Source organism: Leptonychotes weddellii, chromosome X, assembly GCF_054177405.1.
Source record: "Leptonychotes weddellii isolate Sample4059 chromosome X, ASM5417740v2, whole genome shotgun sequence".
NCBI lineage: Eukaryota > Metazoa > Chordata > Mammalia > Carnivora > Phocidae > Leptonychotes > Leptonychotes weddellii.
Window position 1 is genome coordinate 66,890,093 of NC_138385.1, and position 26,808 is coordinate 66,916,900.

Here is a 26,808-nt window from a genome sequence, read left to right on the forward strand (position 1 = left end):
GGATGATCAGTGGTCTAGATACATTTCCCAATTTTTATGAAGATCATATGCCATCTGGTGTAATAATTGATAGTTTTGGGATATGCCGAATGCTGTAACTTTTTTTATAATCAGGACGGAATGGGACTTAAAAGACCAAGTGCATCTTTTCTCAAAAATCTAAAGCTGTCATCCACTGTCTGGAGGCAGAGTTGGATAGTATTTTAATCCTTGGTAACTCTTCCTTGAATGCAATTGTATTTTTGGAAAGTGGCCTTTAATCAGCAGTGTTTCTTTCTCTCTTTACTAGGTGGTTCGCTCAGCAGCTACAAGTGGAGCTGGTAGCACGACCTCTGGTGTTGTATCCGGCAGCCTTGGTTCTCGGGAGATCAACTACATCCTTCGTGTCCTTGGGCCAGCTGCATGCCGCAATCCAGACATTTTCACAGAAGTAGCCAACTGCTGTATCCGCATTGCCCTTCCTGCCCCTCGAGGCTCAGGAACTGGTGAGTTTCCCCTTCTCCTGGCCTTTGAGACATTGAAGTCTATGGCCTAGTATAACCCGAGATTTTCTTTGAGGAGATCTATAATTTGGAAAGCCTCCTTAGGCAAGTGTTGGGACATTGACTAGTTGGTTGTGGGCCAATTCAGAAGTACTCAGTAGCTTCTTACTTGCCCTGTGGTAATCCCTGCCAGAGATACCAAGGACTCATTCAGTCTAGTCCTTACCTTCAAAGAATTTGTCTTGGTGTGACAGCAGAGCTTATATACAGTGTGAATGGTTTACAGATAAAGTGGTAATTGAGGGACAAGTGAACATGTGATGACTCCACCTGATGCAGTAGGGAGTACACAGTATCATCAATGTGTTCTTACTCAAAATGTCAGGCCTATATTTAATTATGAGGAAACAATTAAATGCAAATTGTGAGATATTCTGTAAGACAGCCAACCTAGACTATTCAAAAATATTGTTATAAAGGGGGAAAAATGCAAGGTTCTCCTAGGTTTTAAAAGGAAACTAGAAAGAACTATCAACCATGATGGGATTCTGGACCCAGAAAAAGAGATTTGGAGAAATTTGAATACTGACTATATATAGTCAGATAATTATATCTTTGTTAAATGTCTTGGGTGTTAGGATGGTATTGTGGGTATGTAGAAAAATATCTTTGATCTTAAGTGCAGGTAGATAAATTTATGGGTAGACAAATGGTGATTCTAGATGAAAAGTACATGGGTGTTAATTATACTAACCTTTAAACTTTTCTGTAGGGTTATGGGTTTTCTTTTTAAAATAAAAGGTAGGTTGGGAAGGGGGACTCACTATCTTGGGAGCCTCAGATATGTGCCTGGCTCTGTGCTGGGCAGATCTCATGTGTGATCTCATTTAATCCTCAAATTTTAGGAATGAAAAAAATAAGGTTTATTTAAGTAATTTGGCCATTATCCTGTAACAGAACTGGATTTCAAAACCAAGTCTCCCCAACTGCAAAGACTGTACTCTTTTTTTTTTTTTTTAGATTTATTTATTTATTTGTGTGCATGGCGGGGAGGGAGAAGCAGACTCCCCGCTGAGCGTGGAGCCTGATTCCAGGTTCTATCTCATGACCCTGAGATGACCTGAGCTGAAATCAAGAGAGTTGGGCACTTAACCAACTGAGCCACCCAGGTGGCCCATATACTCTTTTTTGCCTGTATTATTTTTACTATTTGGTACTGCTCTAATAAGTCCTGTGGGATTTAGGGAAAGTAAAAGCCAGATTTTCTAGTAGGCTACGTAAACACCGTAAATGGCCTTCTGTCCCAAGCTTACACAGTGTTTATACGAGCCCCCTTCTGAGTCTTTATCAGTAACCAGGTGTAGGTACTGGTTCACCATTGACTGATTTTTCTGTGTCTCACTTTGGCTTAGCTTCCGATGATGAATTTGAGAACCTTAGAATTAAAGGTCCTAATGCTGTACAGCTGGTGAAGACAACCCCTTTGAAGCCCTCGCCTCTGCCTGTCATTCCTGATACTATCAAGGAAGTGATCTATGATATGCTGAATGCCCTGGCTGCATACCATGCTCCAGAGGAAGGTATGTAGCTAATGTACCTCAGGAGCCTGGGCACTTTGCCAGGATCGTTCAACCAACCAGTCTTAGTGAGCACTCACTATGTGTCCATGTACTGGGAATCAAGATGAGTAAGACATATGATGCCCTTTTCTGAAAAAACTAGTGGTCATACATTATGACAGATGGCAAAATAGTGGTGAGTCCTAGAGCAAGGCACCTGACCTGGTGGGGGTTGTGACCTGTAGGAAAGTTTCTTAGAACAAGTGGTTTCTGAAATAAGTTTTAAATGATAAGGATGAGGAGAATGCTGACATAATGAGAGTCCATCCCTTACAGAGGGAAGAATAAACAAAGATTAAAGAGGAGATAATATCTTGTAGGCAGAAAATTAAATACCAAGAAGTCTCTAATGTTTTCATTCTCAGAAACGAAAACATCTTTATCTCCCAAAAAACTGGAATCAGTATTAGAAGGTGTGGTTAGGCTTTCTGACCTATGAGAGCACCATCCCAATCCACCTTTATTTCTAGCTAAGGTGCTGTTTGTAAGTACTGGGAAAGTCATGAATGAATTACTTGGAACCTAGTTTTCATTCCCATCATATCCTTCTGGATTTTATTTGGGACATATTTATTTGATAGGTCCCACAGAATTGCCAAAAATTGATGAATATAGTCTTTACTAAGTCAAGAAAATCTGAGTCTTTGGTGCTTTTCATCCATTCAGCACTCTGATCCATAGCTCCTTGCTTCTTCTACAACCACAGAACCTTTATTCCACCTCATATATCCTCCCCCACCCCAAAAAATAATTATAGCTAGGGCAGCCATTTATTGATCTCCGTTGCATTAGGCATAATGCCAGCTATGTTCATTTAAGCTTAGTGACAGCTGAGGAAAGTAAATTGCCTGTGGTCACAAAACTAGTTAGTGAAAGAATGAGCCTTTCAACCATGCTCTCTTGGTTATACTACATTTCTCCTCTTAAGTGAAAGCCTGGCAATATCACTATATAAATAGTCATAGTAAGTTGGAGTGAAATTGACCAAGCTGCCAAATAGGCATTAACATTGCACAGTTACAAATGAGTTTTGTTTTTGTTTGTTTGTTTTTCTAGCAGAGAAATCTGACCCTAAACCTGGGGGTATGACCCAAGAGGTTGGCCAACTCCTACAAGACATGGGGGATGATGTATACCAGCAGTACCGGTCACTTACTCGTCAGAGCAGTGACTTTGATACACAGTCAGGTTTTTCCATTAATGTAAGTCAATTCCAACCTCCTGTTTCCTTTTCCCTTTCCGATACCTATATGTTCTCTCCGTATTTAGGGTTATGCTACAGAAATTTCAAAGGTATTAATTTTGATATACCTGTAAATTATCTGTGGCCTGTAAATGAAGATAAATTTAAGGTGTCCCTGGGATTTTTCTCTGTTTGGATTGGAAACATTTCCTTAAATTCATTTTTCATTCTCATTTTCCTCTGCCCCTGCTCCCCATTCTCCCAGTCACTGTTTATAATGATGGCTTCCCACAGATTATAGTATATAACAGGTAAAGGTGATTAAAAGATCAGCCAAAGAGAATCTGTAGCATTCACAATGAGTACCCTGGGAAGGGATCCTACCATTTAGGGACAACTGTCTTTGAAATTAATAATGGCTCAGGAGTATTCTTCTTCCATAGAGTCAGGTCTTTGCTGCAGATGGTGCCTCCACTGAGACTTCCACATCTGGGACATCCCAAGGAGAAGGTAATGGTTTACTTTCTCTCATTCTTATTTCTCGAGAGGACAAAGAAACTGGGTATCCTGGGCAAGGGGGTATGGGAATGTAGGCATAATTTTCGCATTTACTTGTCCAAGTGAACTTTTCTCAAGAGTGAGCTCAGTGTTCTGTAAATAAAGGATTTCTATATGCTAAAATTAATAAAACTGTGATTTAACCAAGTAATGGTTTCTATGGTAAGATCCTTCAGATCTACTCTTTAAACCACCCCATATATTTTGTTGGCTTTCATGCTGGTTTATAGAGCTTTGGTGCCAGTGACACAATTCTAGCTCTAAGGTTTGTGTGGTAGATTCTTGCCTTCTAGCAGTGTCATCAGAGCCCATTGGCTGCTTAGCCAACAATTAGAGAAATGTCATGTGGAAGCTTCCAAGAGCTGCTGCTTCTTGGATAGGGAAGATCTTTGAGATCTAAGCAAGGAGACAATTGTACTTGATACAACTGCTGGAATGGAGGCATGCTGGGATAAAGTATAGAGGGCACGTGATATAATAGCATCTCAGTATTCCTGGATGAGACAGGAAAGCATTCATAGAGGAGATCAGCTTTTGAGCTAAGCTAGATAAGTAAATATGTGCCAGGGAGACATGTGGGAAGGAAAAGGTAAAAGAGTGCATAAGGCATCTTTGGGAGAGCTATTAGTACAGTATTTCTGGAGCATAAAATTATGTGTAAAAGAAGGGGAGTGACAGAAGATACGTGAACATAGCCTCCCTACTGTACTATATCTACGTATTATGTCTGAGACCTGTCATCCTAGCTATCTGTCCTTCCACTGCCTTGTGATGAGGACATTCAGTTTGTACCAGTGTCCTAAAGTGGAGAAGTAATATTCTCTTTGCACATGAGGCTTGATGTTTGCCAATATTTCAGTATGAAATTAAACCAGAGTTTGGCTCTTTCTCAACAGCATCAACTCCAGAGGAGTCTCGGGATGGGAAGAAAGAGAAAGAAGGGGACCGGGCCTCTGAGGAAGGCAAGCAGAAAGGCAAGGGCAGCAAACCTTTAATGCCCACCTCCACTATTCTTCGTCTTCTGGCAGAGTTGGTGAGGTCCTATGTTGGTATTGCTACCCTGATTGCCAACTACAGCTACACTGTGGGCCAGTCTGAGCTGATCAAAGAGGTAATATTTCCAATCTGCCTAAGATTTTATACTGTCATCATTTGGATACAAATGTGTCAGACACTTTGCTAGGAACCTATGCATGCTAGCCCAGTGTTGCAAGGCAGAGGCCTCTTGCAATAACATTGAAGAAGCTAGGCGTTTTCCAGTGATGTGCTATCAGGCTCATTACGGGGAGTGAGTTGGTGCCATTTGTTATTTGTTTCGTAGAAAACCACTTGGTCTGCAGTGTGGCGACTGCAAAAGGCAAGGTTTGGAGTCAAACCAATTAAGAATCTGATCTAGATAGCAATCTAGGTAATACAGGATCTTGGTGAAGTTGCAGGAAAAAATGGGTGAGTTGAGGAGATGTTTTAAAGGTAGAAATAGACAAGAATTGGAAGACGAAGACAAAATCAAGGACTCGTTGTTGTGTGGGTTTTCTATTCCTTTTATGTTAGAAGAAGAAATGGTTTGAAGAGTGAAGGTAGAATTTGAAAAGTATCTGTGGTTTGTCTGCATAAGGGTGTCTAGGGGACAGTAGAATAAGCCAAATACACAAGAATATGGGTGTTTATCTTCCAGTATACTCACACCCGTGCAGAGACAACTGATGTGGTTAGTAGTAGTTGTAATGTGGAATATAAGGAAAGCCTAAATGTCTATCAGAGCTATGAGAAAGAATGAAGTCATATTTTATATGTCCTGATAGGGAATTATCTTTAAGTTAGATTTTTCAAGTGAGAGGACACTTTAAGAAACTGGATCATGTTCCTATATATGTAAGAGGGGTGCCCAGGGAGGTTTTGTTTTGTTTTGTTTGTTTTTCATAAAGTGGACCTTGTTTTGGGGGGGGGGGTCACATTGTAATTTTATGGTTAGTAAGCAGTAAAGGGTCTGAGAGTGGGGACAATAATGTTGCAGGCAAAGAATAAGAAAGCAGCTGCCATTTTTAAGCTATTTAGACTTTAATCCAAGTTTTTAAAATACATACAAAAATACACAATTCCTGAATAATTCATCAGTTTTTCTTGGGTGACCATTACCCAAATTAAAATGTTACAGATACCATAAAAGCTTACCCCTTCATGCCTTTGTACATCTTCCCCTCCCCTTTAAGCTTCCATAAGGTCACCATTATCTTGAGTTCTATTGCCATAGATTAGTTTTGCACTCTATATAAATAGAATCTTATAGTACATACTCCTTTGTGTCTGGATTCTTTTGTTTAAGATGTTTGTAAGATTCATTTTTCTGTGCGGCTGTAGTTTTATTTGCTGTATAGAGTTCCACTGTGTGAATGTAACACAGTCTTATCCATGCTAGTGCTGATAGATAATTGGGTAGTTTTCCATTTACAGGTATTAAAGTAGTGTTGCTACAGTCCATTCTTACACATGTCTTGGTGAGCGTATACAGTTGACCCTTGAACAACACGGGGTGTTAAGGTTGCCGACACCCCACCCCCTTCCCCCCTCCATGTATGCAATTGAAAATCTGCATATAACTTTTGACTACCCAAAAACTTCACTGGTAGCTTCCTGTTGACCAGAAGCCTTACCAATATCCTAAACAGTCAATTAACACATACTTTGTATGGTTATATGTATTAGAGAAAAGAAAATGTGATTAAGAAAATCATAAGGAGAAAATCTATTTATAGTATGGTACTTTATCAAAAAAAATCCGCGTATAAGTGGGCCCACACAGTTCAAACCCGTGTTGTTCAAGGATCAACTGTTATGTTTCTGTTAGGTGGTATATGCCTAGGAATAGAATTGCTAGTGTCTTCAGCTTTAGCAAATGGCGCCAAAAGTCTTCCAGAGTGGTTGTGTCAATTTATATTATCACCAAGCACAGCATATGGGAGTTCAGGTTGTTTCACCTCCTTGCTAACACTTGGTATTTTTCTCATTTTTCATTTTAGCTGATCTAATGGATTTGTAGTGGTATTGCATTGTGGTTAATATATCCCTGTCTTTATTGGCCATTTGGATATTCTCCTGTGACGAGTCCAAGTCTTGTATTCTTGTTTTCTATTGAATTATTTACATATTCTGGATATAAGTCTTTTGTGGAATTATGTGTATTAAATATACATTAGGCATTTTATTTCAAAGCTTTTAATCGCAAATTTATTAAGTGTGTGTTTAATATGTGTCATGTGACTTTGTGGTACTGGGTACTCCACCAGTGCTTTACAAATGCAATTGATGATCCTTACCTCAGCACTGGAAGGTTATTGGTATTGCTACCCTTAACGGAGAAGTAGAGAAGGCTCAGAAAGATTAGCTTGCTCAAAGCCAGCTGCAGAGGAGCAGGATTAGAATTGGAACCCAGGTCTCTAATTACAAATCCAAGTCTCTTTACTACATCATACTGCTTTCCCAAATTGCAAAGCTTTTTTTCCAGTTTTTACTAATAATGTCCTATAACATATTTATACAATTTTATATTTTATTCATTACTGGGGAATTTTTATTTCTAATAAGCTCCATCTTAACCAGGTCACCTTATCTAATTATCCAGACTTTAGAATTCTTCAGTGCTTTTTTGTTATTGAGGCAAAATTTACATAAAATTAAGCATTTTAAAGTGTATAGTTGAGTTGCATTGGGTACATTCATTGTTGTGCAGCCATCATCTCTTTCTAATTCTAAAATCTGCTTGAATGACAACAGAACTAAGTTCCTTTCTAATATAAGGAATTACCAGGGCAGAAATCGTTGTTAGAGAGAAGGAACAAGTCTCACTTAATTTCCTTCCCTTGTTGGGCCTTTTTTGCTATTTTGTATAACTGTGCATTAAATATGTTTGCATATCCATATCTGTGTGCTGTTTCTCTTTCAACTCCTGCCAATTTTTAGTCCAGAGTCCTTAGCATATTGTAGGTATCGGTAAATATTACAATTTAATTGAATACTGAAGGAATTACAGCACTCAATTATGAATCAAGATTTGAATCCTTGCCATTGGCTAAGTTTTTTGTGCAGGCCATGTTTCTTTGGGCCTCAGATTACCCATCTGTCAGATGGGGAAAATATTGAACTTGGCTTAACTGTTCTATAGGTTTACTGTGAACAGTTCCATCAAATATCACACATATAAATGTTTTGAGAAATACCAAGTGACATGTAAATAAAGGTGCATAAACTGTGTAGTGAGAAATGAATGGGATTTAAAAGCATAAAATCTGGATTTGCTACTCACTTAGCTTGTACCTTCAACCCTTGGTCTTCTCATCTATAAAGTAGACCTGATAATCACTGACTGGATGACTTCAAGGATCAACTTTGTGTATTTGTACCTTGTTGATATGCAGACAATATGGCATAATAATGCTTGTGAGTAAATGTCATGATTAATGACTTTTCAGGACTGCAGTGTGCTAGCTTTTGTTCTGGACCACCTCCTCCCACATACCCAGAATGCAGAAGACAAGGACACACCTGCCCTGGCCCGCCTATTCCTCGCAAGCCTGGCTGCTGCAGGGAGTGGCACAGATGCCCAAGTGGCCCTTGTGAATGAAGTAAAAGCAGCCCTGGGACGGGCACTGGCTATGGCTGAGAGTACAGAGAAACATGCCAGGTAAAATCCATGCCTGACGTAGTGCTAATAACCAATAGCATCCCCTTACTCCATTCCTTGTCCATGGGATTCCTTGCACTTGAACAAGAGTTCTGGTCCCACTGGCACTGTGTATTCTCTGGTCCTCTCAAATAGTTCTAGTGCTTCCAAATACCTAGAGTGCTGATTACATTTGGAGGAGGGTACAGCTTAGAGAAAAAAGCAAAGGGATGTTTTCATTATACTTCTGAGGTCTTGAAGAAGTTAAGCAGGGTATTCAGTCTCACTTTTTAAATTAGTGTAAAGAGGGGCGCCTGGGTGGCTCAGTTGTTGAGCGTCTGCCTTCGCCCCAGGTCATGATCCCAGGGTCCTGGGATCGAGCCCCGCATCGGGCTCCCTGCTCCACGGGAGGCCTGCTTCTCCCTCTCCCACTCCCCCTGTTTGTGTTCCCTCTCTCACTGTCGCTCTCTCTGTGTCAAATAAATCTTTAAAAAAATAAAAATAGGGGCGCCTGGGTGGCTCAGTTGGTTAGGCGACTGCCTTCGGCTCAGGTCATGATCCTGGAGTCCCGGGATCGAGTCCCACATCGGGCTCCCTGCTCAGCAGGGAGTCTGCTGCTTCCTCTGGCCCTCCTTTCTCTCATGCTCTCTGTCTCTCATTCTCTCTCTCTCAAATAAATAAAATCTTAAAAAAAAATTTTTTTTTTTAAAAAAAAATTAAAAAAATAAATTAGTGTAAAGAAAATTAAGAATGCTACCACTCAGGGAGTGAGCTCTCACCTGTTTCAGTGTTACTTCCAGAAGGAAACACTGAGGGCACAGGAGGGTTATCCGAGGCAAGTTAGTGAAGACACCAAAGAACAGGCAGTATTCATATGATAGAGGTGTTAAACTTCTCTCCCAGGCTTCAGGCAGTGATGTGTATCATCAGTACTATCATGGAGTCCTGCCCCTCCACCTCCAGCTTCTACAGCAGTGCCACAGCCAAGACCCAGCACAACGGCATGAACAACATCATTCGACTCTTCCTAAAGAAGGGACTGGTTAATGACCTGGCAAGAGTGCCTCACAGCCTGGACCTGTCCAGGTAAAATTATTCCTGAACTCCAGCTACAGGCTTTTGCCCTCTCTTTAGTCATGCTGCTTTTATTTCTTCATTTGCTTATATTTTCTGTATCCTCGTCAGATGAGTAGTGAGCCACCAATGTGATAGGAAAAGTTTGGATATAGGTGGGAACCTGAGTTCTTAGTATTGTGGTTAAGCAAGGCACTTGCCTTACATTAGGCCTTAGTTTTCTCATTTGCTGCAAACTCAAGAGTTGGACTATATGAATAATTTTTTTCCCAAGCTTCCCCCACCTTAATTAAAATAACCTATTATTATAAGATTATATGTGTATCATGAGAACTACAGATGAACAAAAATAGATACCATATTTCTGCCACTCAGATATCACTGTTACCTTACCACATATCTCTGAGTGGTTTTCTTCACATACATACAAAATGTATTTTTTTTTTACTAAAACGATACTATATATGCTGTTGTGTAACCTGGGTTGGGTTAGGGTTTTTTGGGTGTGTTTTTTTTTTTTTTTTTTCAGTTACTATCTCTACCTTCTGGTATAAGTAATTTTTCATCCTATATAATGCCCAAATCTATATTCAAAAATTTTTGTCCAAACCAGAATCTAGTTACAGACCTTGCATTACATCTGGTTATGTTCTCTGAATCTCTGTTATTCTAACACAGAACCTTAATTTTTTTAATCTTCATTTTATTTCTATTAGTAACACTAATTTATTGAGGTGATCAGGCCTGCTGTCCTACAGAATGTTTTGCCTTCTCGATTTGGTCCATTGCAGTGTCGTTTAACTTGTTCCTTTACTCCCTGTTTTCTCTAAACTTCTAATTAGATCTAGAAGCTTAATGGAGCAATTTAAAATTATTGGTTAAGATATATCATAAATGATACGTATCTCATACTCTGTCATGGGGAGACACATCTCTTTGAACTATCAAAAATCATGGTAAAATTGACTACTAGAGTGATAATCATCATCGTACTGTTATATTTTCCCCTTTCTTACTAGAAAGTAATCTGTTAGTATTTTGGCACTGTATAAATGTTTGATTTCCTGTCAGCCATATACCTAATTAATGATCTTAACACTAACTGATAATCCTCTCCTGTGCCAATTTCTTCGGGGATTATCAATGACAACTTTATAATTTCTGTCATTCCTTCTACACTATTAGCTCACATTTTTGTGTGACAAAAGTCCCTGTTCAAGGGGGTGGGGGGTCTGGTTACCCTGAAATACAGTTCCTACTGAAAAGGCAGGCTAAAAACTTTCTTTTCTTAAGTCACCAATTTTTAGAGTAATCAATAGATTTAATCACCACCTCAAATGCAACTTTCTCTGGCTTTCGATTTTCTATTTTCACTGATTTTTTTAATCAGTGATTGAATTATTTGGATCACTGCAGTCATTCTTTTTCATTATACATTTGGCCCATGGGGCCTCCTCAGGTTGACTTCTTTGTCCTTTTGATACAAGCTCATCAATTTTTTTAAAACTTTTAAAAATTTCAAACTCAGGAGTGAGCACTGTATGTTTCATCTAGATTAACCAGTGGTTATCATTTCTGTCCTATTTGCTTGAGTTCCCCCTTCCTTCTCCCTTTTAGGAGCTGAATCATTTGAAGTTCATTGCAAACAACATGATGCTTAACCTGTGAATACTTCAGCATGTGTCTCCTAAAAATAAACATTCCTTTACATGGCTAGAATATCATCACATCTAAGAAATTTTACCATTGATGTAACAGTACTCAATTTGTATGTCATATTCAAATATCCCCAGTTATTCTAAGTATTACACCTTGAGGGTAGAGTGTTTTGATCCAGGATCCAATGAGCATCACTAATTGCATTTGATTGTCACATGTCTCTTGTTATGACATTTGACTGTTTTGAAGAATCCAGAAGGCCAAATGTCTTGTAGAATATTCCATAGTCTGGATTTGTCCAATGCTTCCTTATATTTAGGTTCAGGTTAAACTTTCCAGCATGAATAGTACATAGGTGATGTTTGCCCTTATTGGTACATCACAGGAGACACATAATGCTAATTTGTCCCATTATTGGTAATGCTGAATTTGATCACATAGTTAAAGGTTAGCTGTCCCCCTTTGTACTTAGTAAGTTTTTTATGAGGTGATGCTTTGAGTTCACATGAAGATTATATGAATATCCTATGCCCTGAAGATTTTTAACTCCATAGTTTTAGCATTTATTGGTGATCTTTGCCTGGACCACTTATATTGCTGTTTGAAAAGTGATGATTTCTGACTTTCTAATTGCTGTTTATTAGCAGGCAGGCATTCTTTTATAGTGAAGATTTCCTTCTGCCTATTTGTATCCCTGTGGCTGCAGATTCTTTCTATATTTAATGTAATACCATTACCATCATTATTTTTGATACTTCAATGATCTCAAATTTGGCCTGTGGTAATGATGACCCATTAATTTTTTAAAGCCTCTGGCACAACAAGATGTCCCAGACTCACCTTGTACCCTCCATGCCCCATCCCTGGAATCAGTTACTCTGATGAGCCTTGGTTCCTTTTAGTGTGGATTTTTGTGCTAAGTCCATCTCTGTATCTTGCTTTATCTCAGTCCAAACATGGCTAACACAGTCAATGCTGCTTTGAAGCCTTTGGAAACACTTTCCCGAATTGTGAACCAGCCCAGTAGCCTTTTTGGCAGCAAGAGTGCTTCTAGCAAGAGCAAGTCTGAGCAGGATGCCCAAGGAGCTGCTCAGGACTCCAATAGCAACCAGCAGGACCCAGGTAGGGAATCAGAGCCAATGGACTGGAGAGCTGGCTGGGTGGGCATAGCTATTTTGTGGGCGCATCGCATCACAACTGTTCTGGCTTGGTATTGTTTCCCTGGGAACTTGCTGGCCTTCCAGAGATCTGTCATAGTGGCGTGGGAATCTGCCCCACAAAGAATTCCTTAAAATTGCAGCCTTATTTGGCTATCCTCACACGTAGCCTTGTCTTTTCCTTTGTCACCCATTCATTTATTTTCTGAGAACTTGTAAATTGCCCAGGGAAGGGACCTTATTGTCTTCATGCTTGCCTCATGGTGCCCTGCACATAGGCACCCTTTGATTATTTTGCTGGTTGGTTGATTGTTTCAGGCGAGCCTGGGGAAGCAGAAGTGCAGGAGGAGGATCATGATGTCACTCAGACAGAGGTGGCAGATGGGGATATCATGGATGGGGAGGCTGAAACCGACTCAGTGGTGATTGCTGGGCAGCCTGAGGTGCTCAGTTCACAAGAGATGCAGGTAGGGAGGCAGATCACCCAGCATACCCCTATTGCGGCGCTGAACCAAACCCCCAAGCGGTGTGGGTGGGTGAGTACTTTAGATCTTTGCCTCAATGCTGTCTGTTTTGCAGAGGAGCACAGATGATACGCTTAGTAGTAGATGCTCAGTAAATGTGTTTGAATTGTATTAAATGAGGGGCGGGGGCAGGGCCAGGATGCCATCCATGTACTATGAAATGGAATAGATCCCAAGAGGAAAACTTAGGCACAGGTGAAATGTGGAAGTAGAAAACTGGCCTGAGTCCTTTGGGCCCAAGCTCTTTGATTTATTTGGCTCTGGTCATTAATGGAAACTCCTTAACATCACTGTTGTGCCTATAGCACCTGGTCTCACTGGAGCATTCAAACGGCTATTTTCTAAAGACCCTAAAGAAAGCATTGTAATTTCTGGAGCTGCAGTGGTAAGAAATGGGGCCTACAGTCCTAAGCTGCTAGCTCTGAGGAGATCTGCATGTATTCCTGGATAGTATAACGACTAACCTGGTCTGAGGTAACTGGGATGAATCCATTTGAAGGACAGTCTGAGTGTGGATTGGCAGCACATGGTAGTTTCTGTGCTCTTAGCACCAAATGTGTGGTGTTTTATGCAACATGCTCTGTCACACGTTATCCTAGAAATATATACTCCCTTGCTGGCTTTTTTTAGGGTTTCCGTGCTAGCACAATGATAGACTTGTGTGCATCCATATATATGTTCTATTTCTCTCCAGGTTGAGAATGAGCTGGAGGACCTGATAGATGAGTTGCTTGAGAGGGATGGCGGATCTGGGAACAGTACAATTATAGGTGAGAGCCCCAGAACTGAGTATAGCCTCTTCCTTTGCCTCAGTCTCTCTTGGGAGGACCCTTTTTCTCATCATCTGCTTGCTCAGCTCTGCCTAAGGGCTCATAGCCAGCCTAGATTGCTGCTTGTCTTGATGTTGATGGTCTTACAGATGAGAAATTCACAAACCATCTACAGACCTGTGGTGGCAGGTCTGAAGCGTTGCCTGTGTGGGGGAGGTGGAGGGGGTGGCCATCAGTATAGATGATACATGAGGCACATCAAGAGTGTTATTCATGGAAGCCTAGAGGAGGCTTTAGAGGCTGTAGGGTGAGAAAGCGCTTTCCTTTCAGTTTTTCAGCAAAATCCAGGGGCTTTCCGCCTCTGAGTCTCAGTAGTGTAAAAAGAGTGATCATTCCCTAAGGGTGGCCCTTTTTACAACTCAAAGGGAAAACGGCAAAAGTACCCTACTGTCACCTGGTTCCAAGGGTCTATGTGTTACTTGTTTTTATTTTACTGATAAAGGAAATCAAAGGATAAACGGAAGTAGACATGTATTCTTAAATTTGACAAGGTTTTTTCACACCCATTATCCTCTGTGGTTTCACAATTAGTGGGATTGGCAGGGCAGATGTGATCATCCCATTTTACAGATGAGGAAACTGAGACTCAGACAGGTAAAGTGACTGGCCAAGCTCACCTAGCTAGTCGACAGCAGAGAACATAGGTCTTCTCCCTCATCCAAAAAAAAAAAAAAAAAAAAGTGGATATCTGCTGGGTGTACATAGCTACTCTAGGCGCACCCAATCTGGAAAGGGAAGTCCTCTGTTGTTCAGTGAAGGCTCTGCTCTGTAACCTTCAGTGAGCAGAAGTGGAGAGGATGAATCACAAGAGGACGTGCTGATGGATGAAGCTCCTTCCAACCTCAGCCAAGCTTCCACCTTGCAGGCCAACCGAGAAGGTGAGAGTGCCGAGGCCAGAAAGGCCTCCCTTCTTGCCCTGCACGTCTGACAGACACTACACTAGGGTTTTCCTGGAGGCAGCTGCCCACATGTGCAGAATAAGGAAGCATCTGTCTGCATGCGCTGACATACACCATCCACTTTATCCTCAGCCAGTTTTTCAAATAACATGTTACTACTGCTTGCCCAAAAGTTTGTCACTTCTTACTTGGTTCGCTTTCTTCTCACCCACCTGCTATCATCGCTCCAGATTCCCTCTTACCAACAGGATGCAGTCAATAGCAAAGTAGGGCTGGAAAGGCAAGGGGGCACCAGCAGACTTGGCCAAGTCCTAGACCATGGCTCCTGAAGCACTACCCTGTAGCCAGCCTCCACATTCAGCCACCCTGTTCAGCGTGTTGATGCGTTGATTGGCACTCTCAGGAAATCAGGGCTGGCTCACTAAGTCTGTACATCACCCCAGATCTGGTTCTTCCTCTCCTAGAGTCAGATACCCCATCGCCTTCCCACTCAGTCTGCCGGCCTGCACAGTAGCCTGTTTGCTAGCTACTCAGTATAGTCCTCCAATGTGCTCCCTTTGTTTTAGATTCCATGAATATCCTGGACCCTGAGGATGAGGAGGAGCACACTCAGGAAGAGGACAGCAGTGGCAGTAACGAGGATGAGGATGATAGTCAGGATGAAGAGGAGGAGGAGGAGGAAGATGAGGAAGATGATCAGGTGAGGGGGGACTGTGTTTGGGCTGGTTCAGACAACCTCTTCCATGGGAACACAGAGCTGGAGAAAACCAACAGTCTGGGTTGCTAGCCTCAGCGCCTCCCTCCCTCATGTGCAAATGTGGCCATGACACCAGACTTCAGAAAACCCTTACCTCCAGCAATTCTCCATCTCCTATTTTCCCCTTAAGGAGGATGATGAAGGTGAAGAGGGAGATGAAGACGATGACGACGATGGCTCTGAAATGGAATTGGATGAGGATTACCCTGATATGAACGCTTCTCCCTTGGTCCGATTTGAGCGCTTTGACCGGGAGGATGATCTCATCATTGAGTTTGACAACATGTTCTCCAGTGCTAGTAAGATACAGGGGCTCAGCTGGGTTTTATCTCTTGATTCTTATACCCTTCTCTAGGGTAAGCCAAGCAGTGAACCAGAGCAGCTATCAATCTGATACAGACAGCACTTCTTTTCCTATGCTGACTTCCTGGGGCAAGGGATATCTGAATCCATCTCTCTCAATAAATGTATACTTAGAAGAAAGAATTGTGAGAGGCTGCTTTTGTTCTCTCCACCTCAGTAAACAGGCAGCCATTTTAGAGCCTGGACAACTTGATGATTTGCTTGAATTTTTTTTAAGTGAGACCAAGGCTGACTGCATCAGGCACCCATGTGCATGCTACAGTGACAGGGCAATCAATAACTCTTATGTCTGTAACACTGGATCTTGAGAGTTTGGATGAACACCTTTGAGCTTGGCATTGGGGAGTAGATTTGAGCACATTCACTCTGGTCATCAAGGATGCATCTTTTCGGAGGAGAGAGAGAATCTCTTCCCTTCTCCCCCATCAACGTCAAAGTTCGCTTTTAGCATCTAGTTCTTAAAATCAAGCTGTCTTGAGAAGGCAGGTCTTGACCCCAAATCACAAGCATGATATAGCAGAAAATACTGAACTGTTCTGGTCTGTTGTCTTGGCCAAGTAGTCTCTTACCTCTTTGAGCCTCAGTTTGTCACCTGTAAATGAAAAGTTTTAAAAGAAAAAAAATGGGTTGTATTACATAATTTTCAAGGTGCCTTCTATTCTGTGATTTTCTTTGCATTTTTGTGATTTCCATCAGTCTTCCTTTTGTTGAGCCTCCCTTCGTTTAGTAAATTAAACAAATATTTGAGGAGTGCCTACTGTTTCCTAGGTACTCGGGATACAGCAGTGAAAAAGAAAAGTCCTTTTCCGTGAAAGGAGCTTATGGTCTGTTAGGAATTATAAGTAAGCAGGCGTTACGTTGTAGTATGGGTAAGAAAACCCAGAGAAAAGGATTATTAAGCCAATCTGTAGAATCAGAGGAAGTGACATCTGGGCCAAGAACAAAAGAGCAGGTGAAGAAGGGGGAGCGGAGTCTTCGAGGTAGAGGGAGTAGCATGTTTCTGAGGGGCCTAGAAGCATCACTGGCTATAGTGTGGAGAATGGATTGGGAGAAGGTACTATTTAGGAGGCTGTTGAAATATCTAGGTAAGAGATGGTGGCATAAGCTATGGTAGTGTCAGTGATTATAGATGAGGCGTGGGAATGAGGGAGAAAGGACAAAGCTCAGGTTTCCGTGTGAGGAAGTAAGGCCCAGGAGACATGGTTCTGTTGGAACAACCATGGAAGAGATTTTTTTTGGCACTGACCCCTTTACATATTGTCCTTGCAGCAGACATCCCCCCATCCCCAGGAAATATCCCTACCACTCACCCACTGATGGTACGCCATGCAGACCACAGTTCTCTGACGTTGGGCAGTGGCTCCTCCACAACGCGTCTCACCCAGGGCATCGGGCGCAGTCAGAGGACCTTAAGGCAGCTGACGGCCAATACAGGCCATACCATTCACGTTCATTACCCTGGGAATCGCCAGCCCAACCCTCCTCTTATACTCCAGAGGTGAGTTACATTTGTCCCATTTCTTTGGATTGTATGTGCAGCCTTTTGGGGAATACTAAATTGTATAACACAGTCTTTTTGCTTAAGTGTCCTCCTATGCATACATTCAGCAATCAGTGAAGCATCTCATGTGCCAAGCACTTAACACTTTAAATGTAGACAGGACAGGATTTCTGCCCTCAGGCTTATGAGTTTAGTGGAAGAAACAATTTTAAAATGAGGGAAAAGGACATAGGTGTCATGATGGTCAATGTACAGGCTACAGTGGGTATACAAGAGTGATATACCCTAACACAGTGCCTGGCATTATCAATGACACAACTATGGAATAATATGCAGCCTCAGCCCAAATAAAGTTCGCAAACTAATGGAGTAGTTAGAAACGTAACTAAGATTTATGCCTAGTAGGGTACCTGGCTGGCTTAGTCAGAGGAGTATGCAGTTCTTGATCTTGGGGTCATGAGTTAGAACCCCATGATGGGTGTAGAGATTACTTAAACAAAAGTTTAAAAAAAAAAGATTTATGCTTAATGTGATCAGGTCCATAATAGTGTTAAGCATTTCCAAGAGGTTACAGAAAGGATCTCGCAATAACAGATTGCAGGACCCCCTATGAATTACAGTGACCATGGCACCCCACCATCACCCTACAGGTTGCTTGGTCCTTCTGCTGCTGCTGACATCCTTCAGCTGAGCAGCAGCCTTCCCCTACAAAGCCGTGGCCGAGCCCGCCTCCTGGTAGGCAATGATGATGTCCACATCATTGCCAGATCTGATGATGAACTGCTGGATGACTTTTTCCATGACCAGAGCACAGCTACCAGCCAAGCAGGCAAGTTTGTGTGGTAAAAGGGAGGGTACAGTTTTTCACATTCTACTCTTTCCTTGCTGAGGGAAGACAGAGCAATATCTGCCCTGCCTAGAGAAACCACATTTTATTGGAGCCAGAACCACTTGATAATTTAGCCAAGATGAACAAAACCTTCACTATCTCTGGATACTTGTGATGTGCCAAACCTTGTGATGGACTTTGGGTCCTGTTAGAGAAATATGGCAATTTTTGGATCAGATGACATATGACCATGCCAAGAATCTCACTCTTTTGTTCCCCTACAGGGACCCTGTCCAGCATCCCCACAGCCCTGACCCGCTGGACAGAGGAATGCAAAGTTCTTGATGCTGAGAGCATGCATGACTGTGTTTCAGGTATGTGGCAGCTTGGTTATCTGAGCAGTAGTGCACCTTCCACAGCTGGGATGAGTGCATGGGAATTGTTGCCCTCATTCTCTGGCTGCAAGCTCTGCCTCGTGGCTACCTCCCCTGAGCAACCTCTGATTTTTGCCTCTTTGATCCAGTTGTTAAAGTGCCCATTGTTAATCACCTGGAATTCCTGAGGGATGAGGAGCTGGAAGAAAGGCGGGAGAAACGCAGGAAACAACTGGCTGAGGAAGAAACAAAGATAACTGACAAAGGCAAAGAAGATAAGGAAAACAGGGATCAGAGTGCACAGGTGATTTGCAAGGGCTGGGAGGATTCATCTTTGGCTGTGTCTTCCTTTACTTTCATATGGCTTTGGCATACATATAGCACCAGTCATTAAGGAATCCTGAGATGTTCACATTGAACCTGAGAAATGATTCATTCCAAATGCACCCTACATTCACATGTTTTTTAGGGGAAAGAATTCAAACCCAGAGGGAAAATTATTTCTCCACTGTCTCTTGCTGGGGAAAACTAGAGCAAGAACCAGAGTGGCTCCTGACTTACCAGTCACACTGTGTAGTCTCTACCTTCAGTGACTGCAGCTAGACAAGAAGAATGATTTTGATTATGCCCATGCTCTTGGTGGTTCGGTTGCACTTCACTTAGTGGAAGTGGATTGACTTACCAAGTGTGGGGAATCCTTACCAAGATGACCCCATTCCATCATTTGGGTAAGTTAGGCTTAGGATTCAGTCAGGAAATACTCGTGCTCTGAACCCCAGCACGACATGTCATTTTCTAAGGCTTGATTTCCAATTTGTAAAATCTCTAGCATGACTTTGGTTTGGAAAGAAACTACCTATTTTGAAATTTCTGGGAAGTTGAACAATACTAGCTTTAAAATATATGAAGTAAAAGCTCATAGAAATATGAAGAAATTGGGGCGCCTGGGTGGCTCAGTTGGTTAAGTGTCTGCCTTCAGCTCAGGTCATGATCCCAGGGTCCTGGGATCGAGCGCCACATCGGGCTTCCTGCTCAGGGGGAGGCCTGCTTCTCCCTCTCCCACTCCCCCTACTTGTGTTCCCTCTCTCGCTGTCTGTCAGATAAATAAAAATTTAAAAAAAAAAAAATACGAAAAAATTAAAAGACTTGAGTGAAAGACTTTATTATATCCCACTCAGCAGTTAGGTCAGATTGAGGATTTTGAAAATGTTCAGTTAGGATAACAAACTTGATTTAACAAATACTTTTGTATGAAAGTTTTACCTGATAAACAATAGCATTGTTTCAAACACATGAAAAGGGATAGAAAATAAGCAAGCCTGGCATATGATTTTAAAAGCTGGAGTGGACAATTGGGTCACCTGGATGGCTCAGTCAGTTGAGTGTCCAACTCTTGGTTTCGGCTCAGGTCGTGGTTTCGGGGTTGTAGGATGGAGCCCAGCACTCAGGGTAGAGTCTGCTTGTTCCTCTCCCTCCCACTTCTGCCCCTTCTTCCTCCACCCTCACTCGCTGGTCTCTCTCTCAAGTAGATGAATGAATAAAATCTTAAACAAAAAAAGCTGGAGTGGACAAAATGAGCCCGAAGAAGGGAAATACATAGAAATGAAACTTTGAGGAATTCTTGCTGGTCTTATGATTGTATTTAGGTCATGTTCTCTGCCCAGCCCAACTCATTATTCAGTCAGCCTCCTGGCAGTTTTCCCTTGTTCCCAAGCCATCCTTCAACACAAGTATGTATTAGAGAAATTAGAGATACATTTGCACACTAAAATGTTCATCTTTCATCCAGGTCCTTGAACTCCTAGGTGGCTTATGTGGGTGGTGGGGAGAGGGTAGCTATTATAGTTGACCCCTGTCTTATGTGTTTGCGTAAGTCCCACATTGGTCTGTCCCTTCTTTTTCCAGTGTACTGCATCTAAGACAAATGACTCCACTGAACAGAACCTCTCAGGTAACTCTACCCCCCTTTTCACCTTCTTGCTAACTGGTTCTTTTTCCTGACCCTTTCAAGTAGCTGGCCCAGATGGGCTGAAGATGAACACTGGTGCTCTGTGGGATGAGGTAGTAGATTGTATAGTTTTAGGGTCATACCCCATCTTGGAGATAACTATACAGTCTACTGTCTTTCCCACGGTGGTACACTTCCCCTCCGACGTACTCTGTTCAGGGTCTCACTCTGATCATGCTGTGCTGCATTCTGGCATGTGTAGCCAGGCCATGTGTCCTACCCCTTTGGTGACCACCGTGGTGTGGTGCTGCTTCCTGAGAATATCTGATGGCGGTGGTTCCCAAATGCCAGCCCTCAGTGGAAATGAACAAAATAAAGAGGGTTTAATGAGTTTTTCAGAAAGCTGAATTTATTCAATTTAAAGGACTGGTTTTTAAGAGATTATGTCCTTCCTAGTTCTTTAGTATCAAAATATTTTTATTAAGTGATATTGACAGGATTCTTTCTTATTTGGCTAAACCTAGGTTTGGTAACCCAATGTTAGTCTCTTTCTATTTTTTCCTTTTTATATAAACTTTGTGAGTCTTTGAAATCTAAAAGTCTAGGGATGTTAGTCTATTTTTGGCATCTGTGGGCAAAATGTTATTACTACTGTATGTTTTGTATTCCTCCTTCTAATCTTAATGTCAGCTATTTCATGGTTCTAATAACTGATCCACATGGTATTATGTCTCCCCCACCCCTATTTCCTCAGAACTTTCTTCTGTTTCCCTATGCCTTCTGTCTCCTTTGGCATTTGAATTGCAAAGTGACGATACTAAAGCCTACACAGTATTTTTTTTTTTTTTAAAGCAGTGTAAGTGGGTGGTAGGTGTCCTGGTGCCTTTAGCGAAAGGGTCTGTTATCAGGTAAAATGGCTTTTTGTCTGCTGCCCTTGCTAGAGGATTCTGCTCATGCCGGGGTGAGGTAGTAAGTTGTATTGTTGCGGGGTAGGGATTTTAGGCCCCAATTAGAAGATAACTATACAACTTACTACTTTCCCTGGTGTGGGCATATTCATACTTAGTCTTGGCACTGTTGCCTCCATCAGAGTTGTAGATGTTCCTGGGATAATCAGGACTGGAAGGGAGGTGGAAGGGGATAGGTGATATTTAGGGTGAGGCGAATAACATTATAAAGTGACTTGAACTCTTTCCCCTTCCACCCAGGGCACAGAAAGGATTTAATTCTTAGGATCTACAAAGATTCAGAACTCCAGTTCTTGAGACTAAGATAGCACTGTGCCTTAGCCCTCATCCAGGGTATACCAGATCAGCCACAAGCTGTTCCTAGGAACACTTGGGGGTTGGGGTGGGGAGGGGATACTTGTCAGGCCACATGTGCTGATTGAGTGGCTCCCTAGGTTCTTGGCTGATTGTCCCTTAACACCCCCATTGTTATTCTTTCCGAGAAAGATGGGACTCCTATGCCTGACAGCTACCCAACAACCCCATCTTCAACTGATGCAGCTACATCTGAGTCCAAGGACACCCTTGTCACTCTGCAGCCCTCACAACAGCAACAAACACTCCCACCCCCACCAGCCTTGGGAGAGATTCCTCAAGAGCTGCAGTCCCCAGCTGGAGAAGGGGGTAGCTCTACACAGCTATTGATGCCTGTAGAGCCAGAGGAATTGGGCCCCACAAGGCCAAGTGGAGAAGCAGAAACGACTCAGATGGAGTTGTCCCCAGCTCCTACTATAAGTGAGTAGAATTTCAAGGTTTGGGTGGTGGGTGAGAGGTGATATAACAGGAGGGAAGAATGGACATCTTTGGAGTTTCTCTTTACTCTCCTTAAATAATAGCAGCTCGGGTCCTCAGAGTAGGATCTCAGCTTGCACATTTGCTTTCTTAGCTAAAGTTGAGGTTTCTTTTCTGTGGACTCAAGTGATCATATATCTGAATGTCTAATGATACAGGTGATGATGCCAACAGTTTATTGAGATAATCACTTTTCCTGGGCTATCATGGCAGGCCTGTTACTTCTTTAAAAACAACCTTCCTGGGGCACCCAGCTGGCTCAGTTGGAAGAGCATGTAGCAACTCTTGATCTCGGGGTTGTGAGTTTGAGCCCAACATTGGGGGTAGAGATTACTTTAAAAAATAATAAAGAAGTAAACTTTGAAAAACAAAAACAACCCTCCAAAGTAGGTAGTGTTATCTCCATGAACAAACTGAAACGCATGTGAAATTACTAGCCCAAGACTATTCAGTAAGTGATTGAGCTAAGATAAAAATCCAGATCTCTGTGATTTTAAAGCTTGCTCTCCTTCAGCATCCTTCAGGGATGGCAAGCACATGACCCACCCACCCACACACAGCTCTCCCATCCTGGCAAACACGATTTATCTCATGGCACTATTTCCCACTGGTTTGAAGTGGGGCCTCAGAATTCTTCTCAGCAGTGTTCCAACAGGGTAAATTGAAACCTGTTTGCTATTCCTGCTCTGTACCATGCTGCCTGTGATTTGCTCTGGAAAAACCTTAAGGCGTAGGAGTTTTTTCTTTCAAGGAGCCGCCTTTAGATAAACAGAACCAGCATGCATGTACAAATGGTGCCTGCAGGGAATCTGAAAGTAGTGACAGACTCCCTTACCTGGGGTGCCTGGGGAAAGGTGTTTCACAGGCATAACGACACCATGAGGATTTGAGCTGAGCTTTATATAAAGCATATGAGATTGAAGGGGAATGTCAGGCCAGCAAGATGGTAGAGAAGTGAGAAGTCTAATCTGGCTGCATCTTAATTCGGCCCCCATCTTCTAGGCAGAGATCTAACCTCTCCATGTGACTTCCTCCTAGCCTCTCTTTCCCCAGAGAGAGCTGAAGATTCTGATGCGCTGACAGCTGTCAGCAGTCAACTGGAAGGCTCTCCCATGGACACCAGTAGCCTGGCTTCCTGTACCCTGGAGGAGGCTGTGGGTGACACCTCAGCAGCTGGCAGTTCTGAGCAACCCACAGCAGGCAGCTCCACTCCTGGGGATGCCCCACCTGTTGTGACAGAAGTGCAAAGCAGGGGCGATGGGTCAGGGGAACCTACCCAGCCCCCTGAGGACAGGTAAGCATTGTGTGAGTAAGAGGAAGGCAGGATGTGATGGTGGGTATTTCAAGCTACATGCATACTTGTTAACTCGTGCACATGCTTGCTGCACTGGGGAAATCAACCTGGCTTCTGTGAGAACTGGGTATTACAAGAGTATTTTATAAATGGGAAAACATTAATACCAAGAACAACCTGGAAATTATTTTCTTCAGCTCTCCCCCTGCATCCTCTGAGAGTTCCTCCACCAGAGATTCTGCTGTGGCCATTTCTGGAGCAGATTCCCGGGGAATCCTAGAAGAGCCACTGCCTTCAACAAGCAGTGAAGAAGAAGATCCCCTTGCAGGTGAGCTCCATGTGTGCTTAGGCCATCCTGGGGTTATTTAGGCTTCTAGTAGCTTTTGGCATGGAAATGTCCGCCAGTTAAATGGTTCCATCCAGATGGAAGGCAGCATACATATGGGAGGAGGACCAGCAGTAAGGGGGTGCTGATGCTGCATGATGGAATGAGCCCAGGCCATGGAGTCAAACAGATCTTAAGCTCGGGTTACCCCCTTTGCAGCCACCTACCTTCAGAACTTGGGACCATTACTTCTCTGATCCTCATCTGTTCTAAGGGGGGTTGGTAATAGCTGCATGGTAGGGTCTTGATGAAGATTAAGTGACAGGATACACACAGACTCTGGCACATAACAAGAGCTGTTCTGAGCCTAGGGAAGGTGAGTGGGCCTCTTTGTGTCTTCTGTCCTTTGCATGCATTGAGGACAAACAAGGCTCGTTTCCCTCAAACAAGGCCATGGGTCTCTACTCCCAAGTACATCTTAAGTGTTGGTAGAGGTGGGAGTCCCTTCACATTTTGCGCCTCCCCTCAGGTATCAGTCTACCCGAAGGTGTGGACCCCTCTTTTCTGGCTGCTCTGCCTGATGACATCCGCCGGGAAGTCCTGCAGAACCAACTGGGTATCCGTCCACCAACTCGGACTGCCCCTTCAACAAATAGCTCAGCTCCTGCAGTGGTGGGGAATCCTGGTGTGACCGAAGTGAGCCCTGAGTTCCTGGCTGCCCTGCCTCCAGCCATCCAGGAGGAAGTATGTGAGCAGGGAGCTGGTTGGGGCTAGGCTGCCTAGCTGTGGGTATGCCCCCATTGACTTCTTCTGCTCCGTAGGTGCTGGCACAGCAGAGAGCTGAGCAACAGCGACGGGAACTGGCACAGAATGCCAGCTCAGACACCCCCATGGACCCTGTGACCTTCATCCAGACCCTGCCCTCAGACCTGCGCCGTAGTGTCCTAGAGGACATGGAGGACAGTGTGTTGGCTGTGATGCCACCTGACATTGCCGCTGAGGCTCAAGCCCTGAGGCGAGAGCAGGAAGCCCGGCAGCGACAACTCATGCATGAGCGGCTCTTTGGCCACAGCAGCACCTCTGCACTCTCTGCCATCCTCCGAAGCCCGGGTACAGAGGGAGGCAAGTGGGAGGGCTCTGAAATGTTTGGCTTTGGCCACATGAGGCTTTGTTCCCCTTTCTGTTATTGGACCCAGCACACCACCCACCTCCCCAGTTTCAGTTTCCTTTTTCTTTCCTTCCAGCTTTCACCAGTCGCCTCAGTGGCAACCGTGGAGTCCAGTACACTCGCCTTGCTGTGCAGAGAGGTGGCACCTTCCAGATGGGGGGTAGCAGCAGCCATAACAGGTACCTTTGGTTTTTTTGACCTTGCCATACCACTTCTCATATCTATTGGCTAGTCCAGCTTTCTTAATTTATAGGTGGAGAGACTGGATGACCTCTCTAGGATATTGCCTTGAATGAGTAGGGGAGCCAGATCTTTGGACTCCCCCTTCAGAAAGCCACACTTTTGGGTTGGTGTAGCTACCGTAGACCATAATCACAAAGTAAGGCAGACTGGCAATAGGTGCTAGCTGTGGTTGTAATAAGCAAAGCCACTTGAGCTTATAACATAGGCTGTGGAAGAAGAGTTCATGACTACCCAAGCTGAAGCTGACTGCACCCAACATGCCAAAATGTAAAGGGAGTGATCAGTCCCAATGAGGCAGGCAAATCCCTGGTAGTCTAGATAAGGCAGGAAATAAGCATTGGGGGTTTTTTTTTAAGACCTTAGGTGCAGTCTGGTTTTACCAGTTGATAATACAGACATTGTGTGATGTGTAGGGCAAGTCACTTAACCTATTAGAGCCTCTTGTTCATCATCTCAAAAATAGGCAATTCTTTTGTCTTACAGACTGTAGAGTACTTGATACCCAGTAGATACACAAGAGGGCAGCTCTTGTTATTAAGAACCCTTAGACTTAGACACTCTCCCTTCTTATGCCTCCTTGGAGGTATGCAGCTCATTCCTCTTCCCTAGGCCTATACCTAATCCCAGAGCTCTAGCTAAAGTGTTACCTAGAAACCATGCTCTGTTCCAGGCCTTCTGGCAGTAATGTGGATACTCTCCTTCGTCTCCGAGGACGGCTCCTCCTGGACCATGAAGCCCTATCCTGTCTCCTGGTCCTACTTTTTGTGGATGAGCCAAAGCTTAATACTAGCCGTCTACACCGAGTACTGAGAAATCTCTGCTACCATGCCCAGACCCGCCACTGGGTCATCCGCAGTCTGCTCTCCATTTTGCAGCGCAGCAGTGAGAGTGAGCTATGCATTGAAACACCCAAGCTCTCCTCAAGTGAGGAGAAGGGCAAAAAGTCAAGCAAAAGCTGTGGGTCAAGCAGCCATGAGAACCGGCCCCTGGACCTTCTACACAAGATGGAGTCTAAGAGCTCCAACCAGCTTTCCTGGCTGTCAGTATCCATGGATGCAGCCCTAGGCTGCAGGACTAATATATTCCAGATCCAACGTTCAGGGGGTCGCAAACATACCGAGAAGCATGCAAGCAGTGGCTCCACTGTCCATATCCACCCCCAGGCTGCTCCTGTTGTCTGCAGACACGTTCTGGACACGCTCATTCAGTTGGCCAAGGTGAGGAGCTTGAACCCAACCCTGGGGGATGGAAGAGAGGTCGCAGCCACAGCCTAGATGAAATCTGAACTCTAAGAAAACTAGCAGGTCTTTCTTCACTGTTAGTGCTGAAGCCTGTATTGTTTCTGGGAGTTGTCCAGTATATAATTTTGTGGGGTTTTTACTTTCACTTTTTATAATTTTTGTGCATTACCGCATTTGGTTATCAAAACAACTCTCAGTGGTCTGTATGATCCCCATTCTACAGATGAAGAAGCTAAGGTACAGAAATTTTTAGTGGCTTTGTCATGGGCTAGTAAGTGATGGAGCTGGGCCTAGAACTTAGGTCAGTCTTCTTTTTTTAAGAAT

At 43.3% G+C, this 26,808-nt stretch overlaps 1 protein-coding gene across 18 annotated transcripts in view; it reads left to right on the forward strand.

Annotated features, from left to right (window-relative positions):
- The window catches only part of HUWE1 (HECT, UBA and WWE domain containing E3 ubiquitin protein ligase 1), a 165,086-nt gene that overhangs the window by 124,609 nt on the left and 13,669 nt on the right, over window positions 1–26,808 (forward strand). For 10 of the 18 annotated variants that reach the window (XM_081808807.1, XM_081808803.1, XM_081808815.1 and 7 more), the window contains 25 exons: window positions 290–485; window positions 1,895–2,062; window positions 3,158–3,303; window positions 3,728–3,794; window positions 4,739–4,953; window positions 8,309–8,520; window positions 9,403–9,585; window positions 12,182–12,354; window positions 12,708–12,856; window positions 13,608–13,683; window positions 14,523–14,621; window positions 15,209–15,342; window positions 15,530–15,698; window positions 17,032–17,260; window positions 17,914–18,092; window positions 18,377–18,466; window positions 18,616–18,770; window positions 20,372–20,417; window positions 21,869–22,156; window positions 23,216–23,507; window positions 23,705–23,835; window positions 24,362–24,576; window positions 24,654–24,942; window positions 25,077–25,179; window positions 25,914–26,460. In XM_081808807.1, the coding sequence (XP_081664933.1) occupies window positions 290–485; window positions 1,895–2,062; window positions 3,158–3,303; window positions 3,728–3,794; window positions 4,739–4,953; window positions 8,309–8,520; window positions 9,403–9,585; window positions 12,182–12,354; window positions 12,708–12,856; window positions 13,608–13,683; window positions 14,523–14,621; window positions 15,209–15,342; window positions 15,530–15,698; window positions 17,032–17,260; window positions 17,914–18,092; window positions 18,377–18,466; window positions 18,616–18,770; window positions 20,372–20,417; window positions 21,869–22,156; window positions 23,216–23,507; window positions 23,705–23,835; window positions 24,362–24,576; window positions 24,654–24,942; window positions 25,077–25,179; window positions 25,914–26,460 (4,551 nt within the window). The remainder of the gene's footprint in view (window positions 1–289; window positions 486–1,894; window positions 2,063–3,157; window positions 3,304–3,727; window positions 3,795–4,738; window positions 4,954–8,308; window positions 8,521–9,402; window positions 9,586–12,181; window positions 12,355–12,707; window positions 12,857–13,607; window positions 13,684–14,522; window positions 14,622–15,208; window positions 15,343–15,529; window positions 15,699–17,031; window positions 17,261–17,913; window positions 18,093–18,376; window positions 18,467–18,615; window positions 18,771–20,371; window positions 20,418–21,868; window positions 22,157–23,215; window positions 23,508–23,704; window positions 23,836–24,361; window positions 24,577–24,653; window positions 24,943–25,076; window positions 25,180–25,913; window positions 26,461–26,808) is intronic. The other 8 variants (XM_081808811.1, XM_081808813.1, XM_081808819.1 and 5 more) reach the window with 4 other exon arrangements.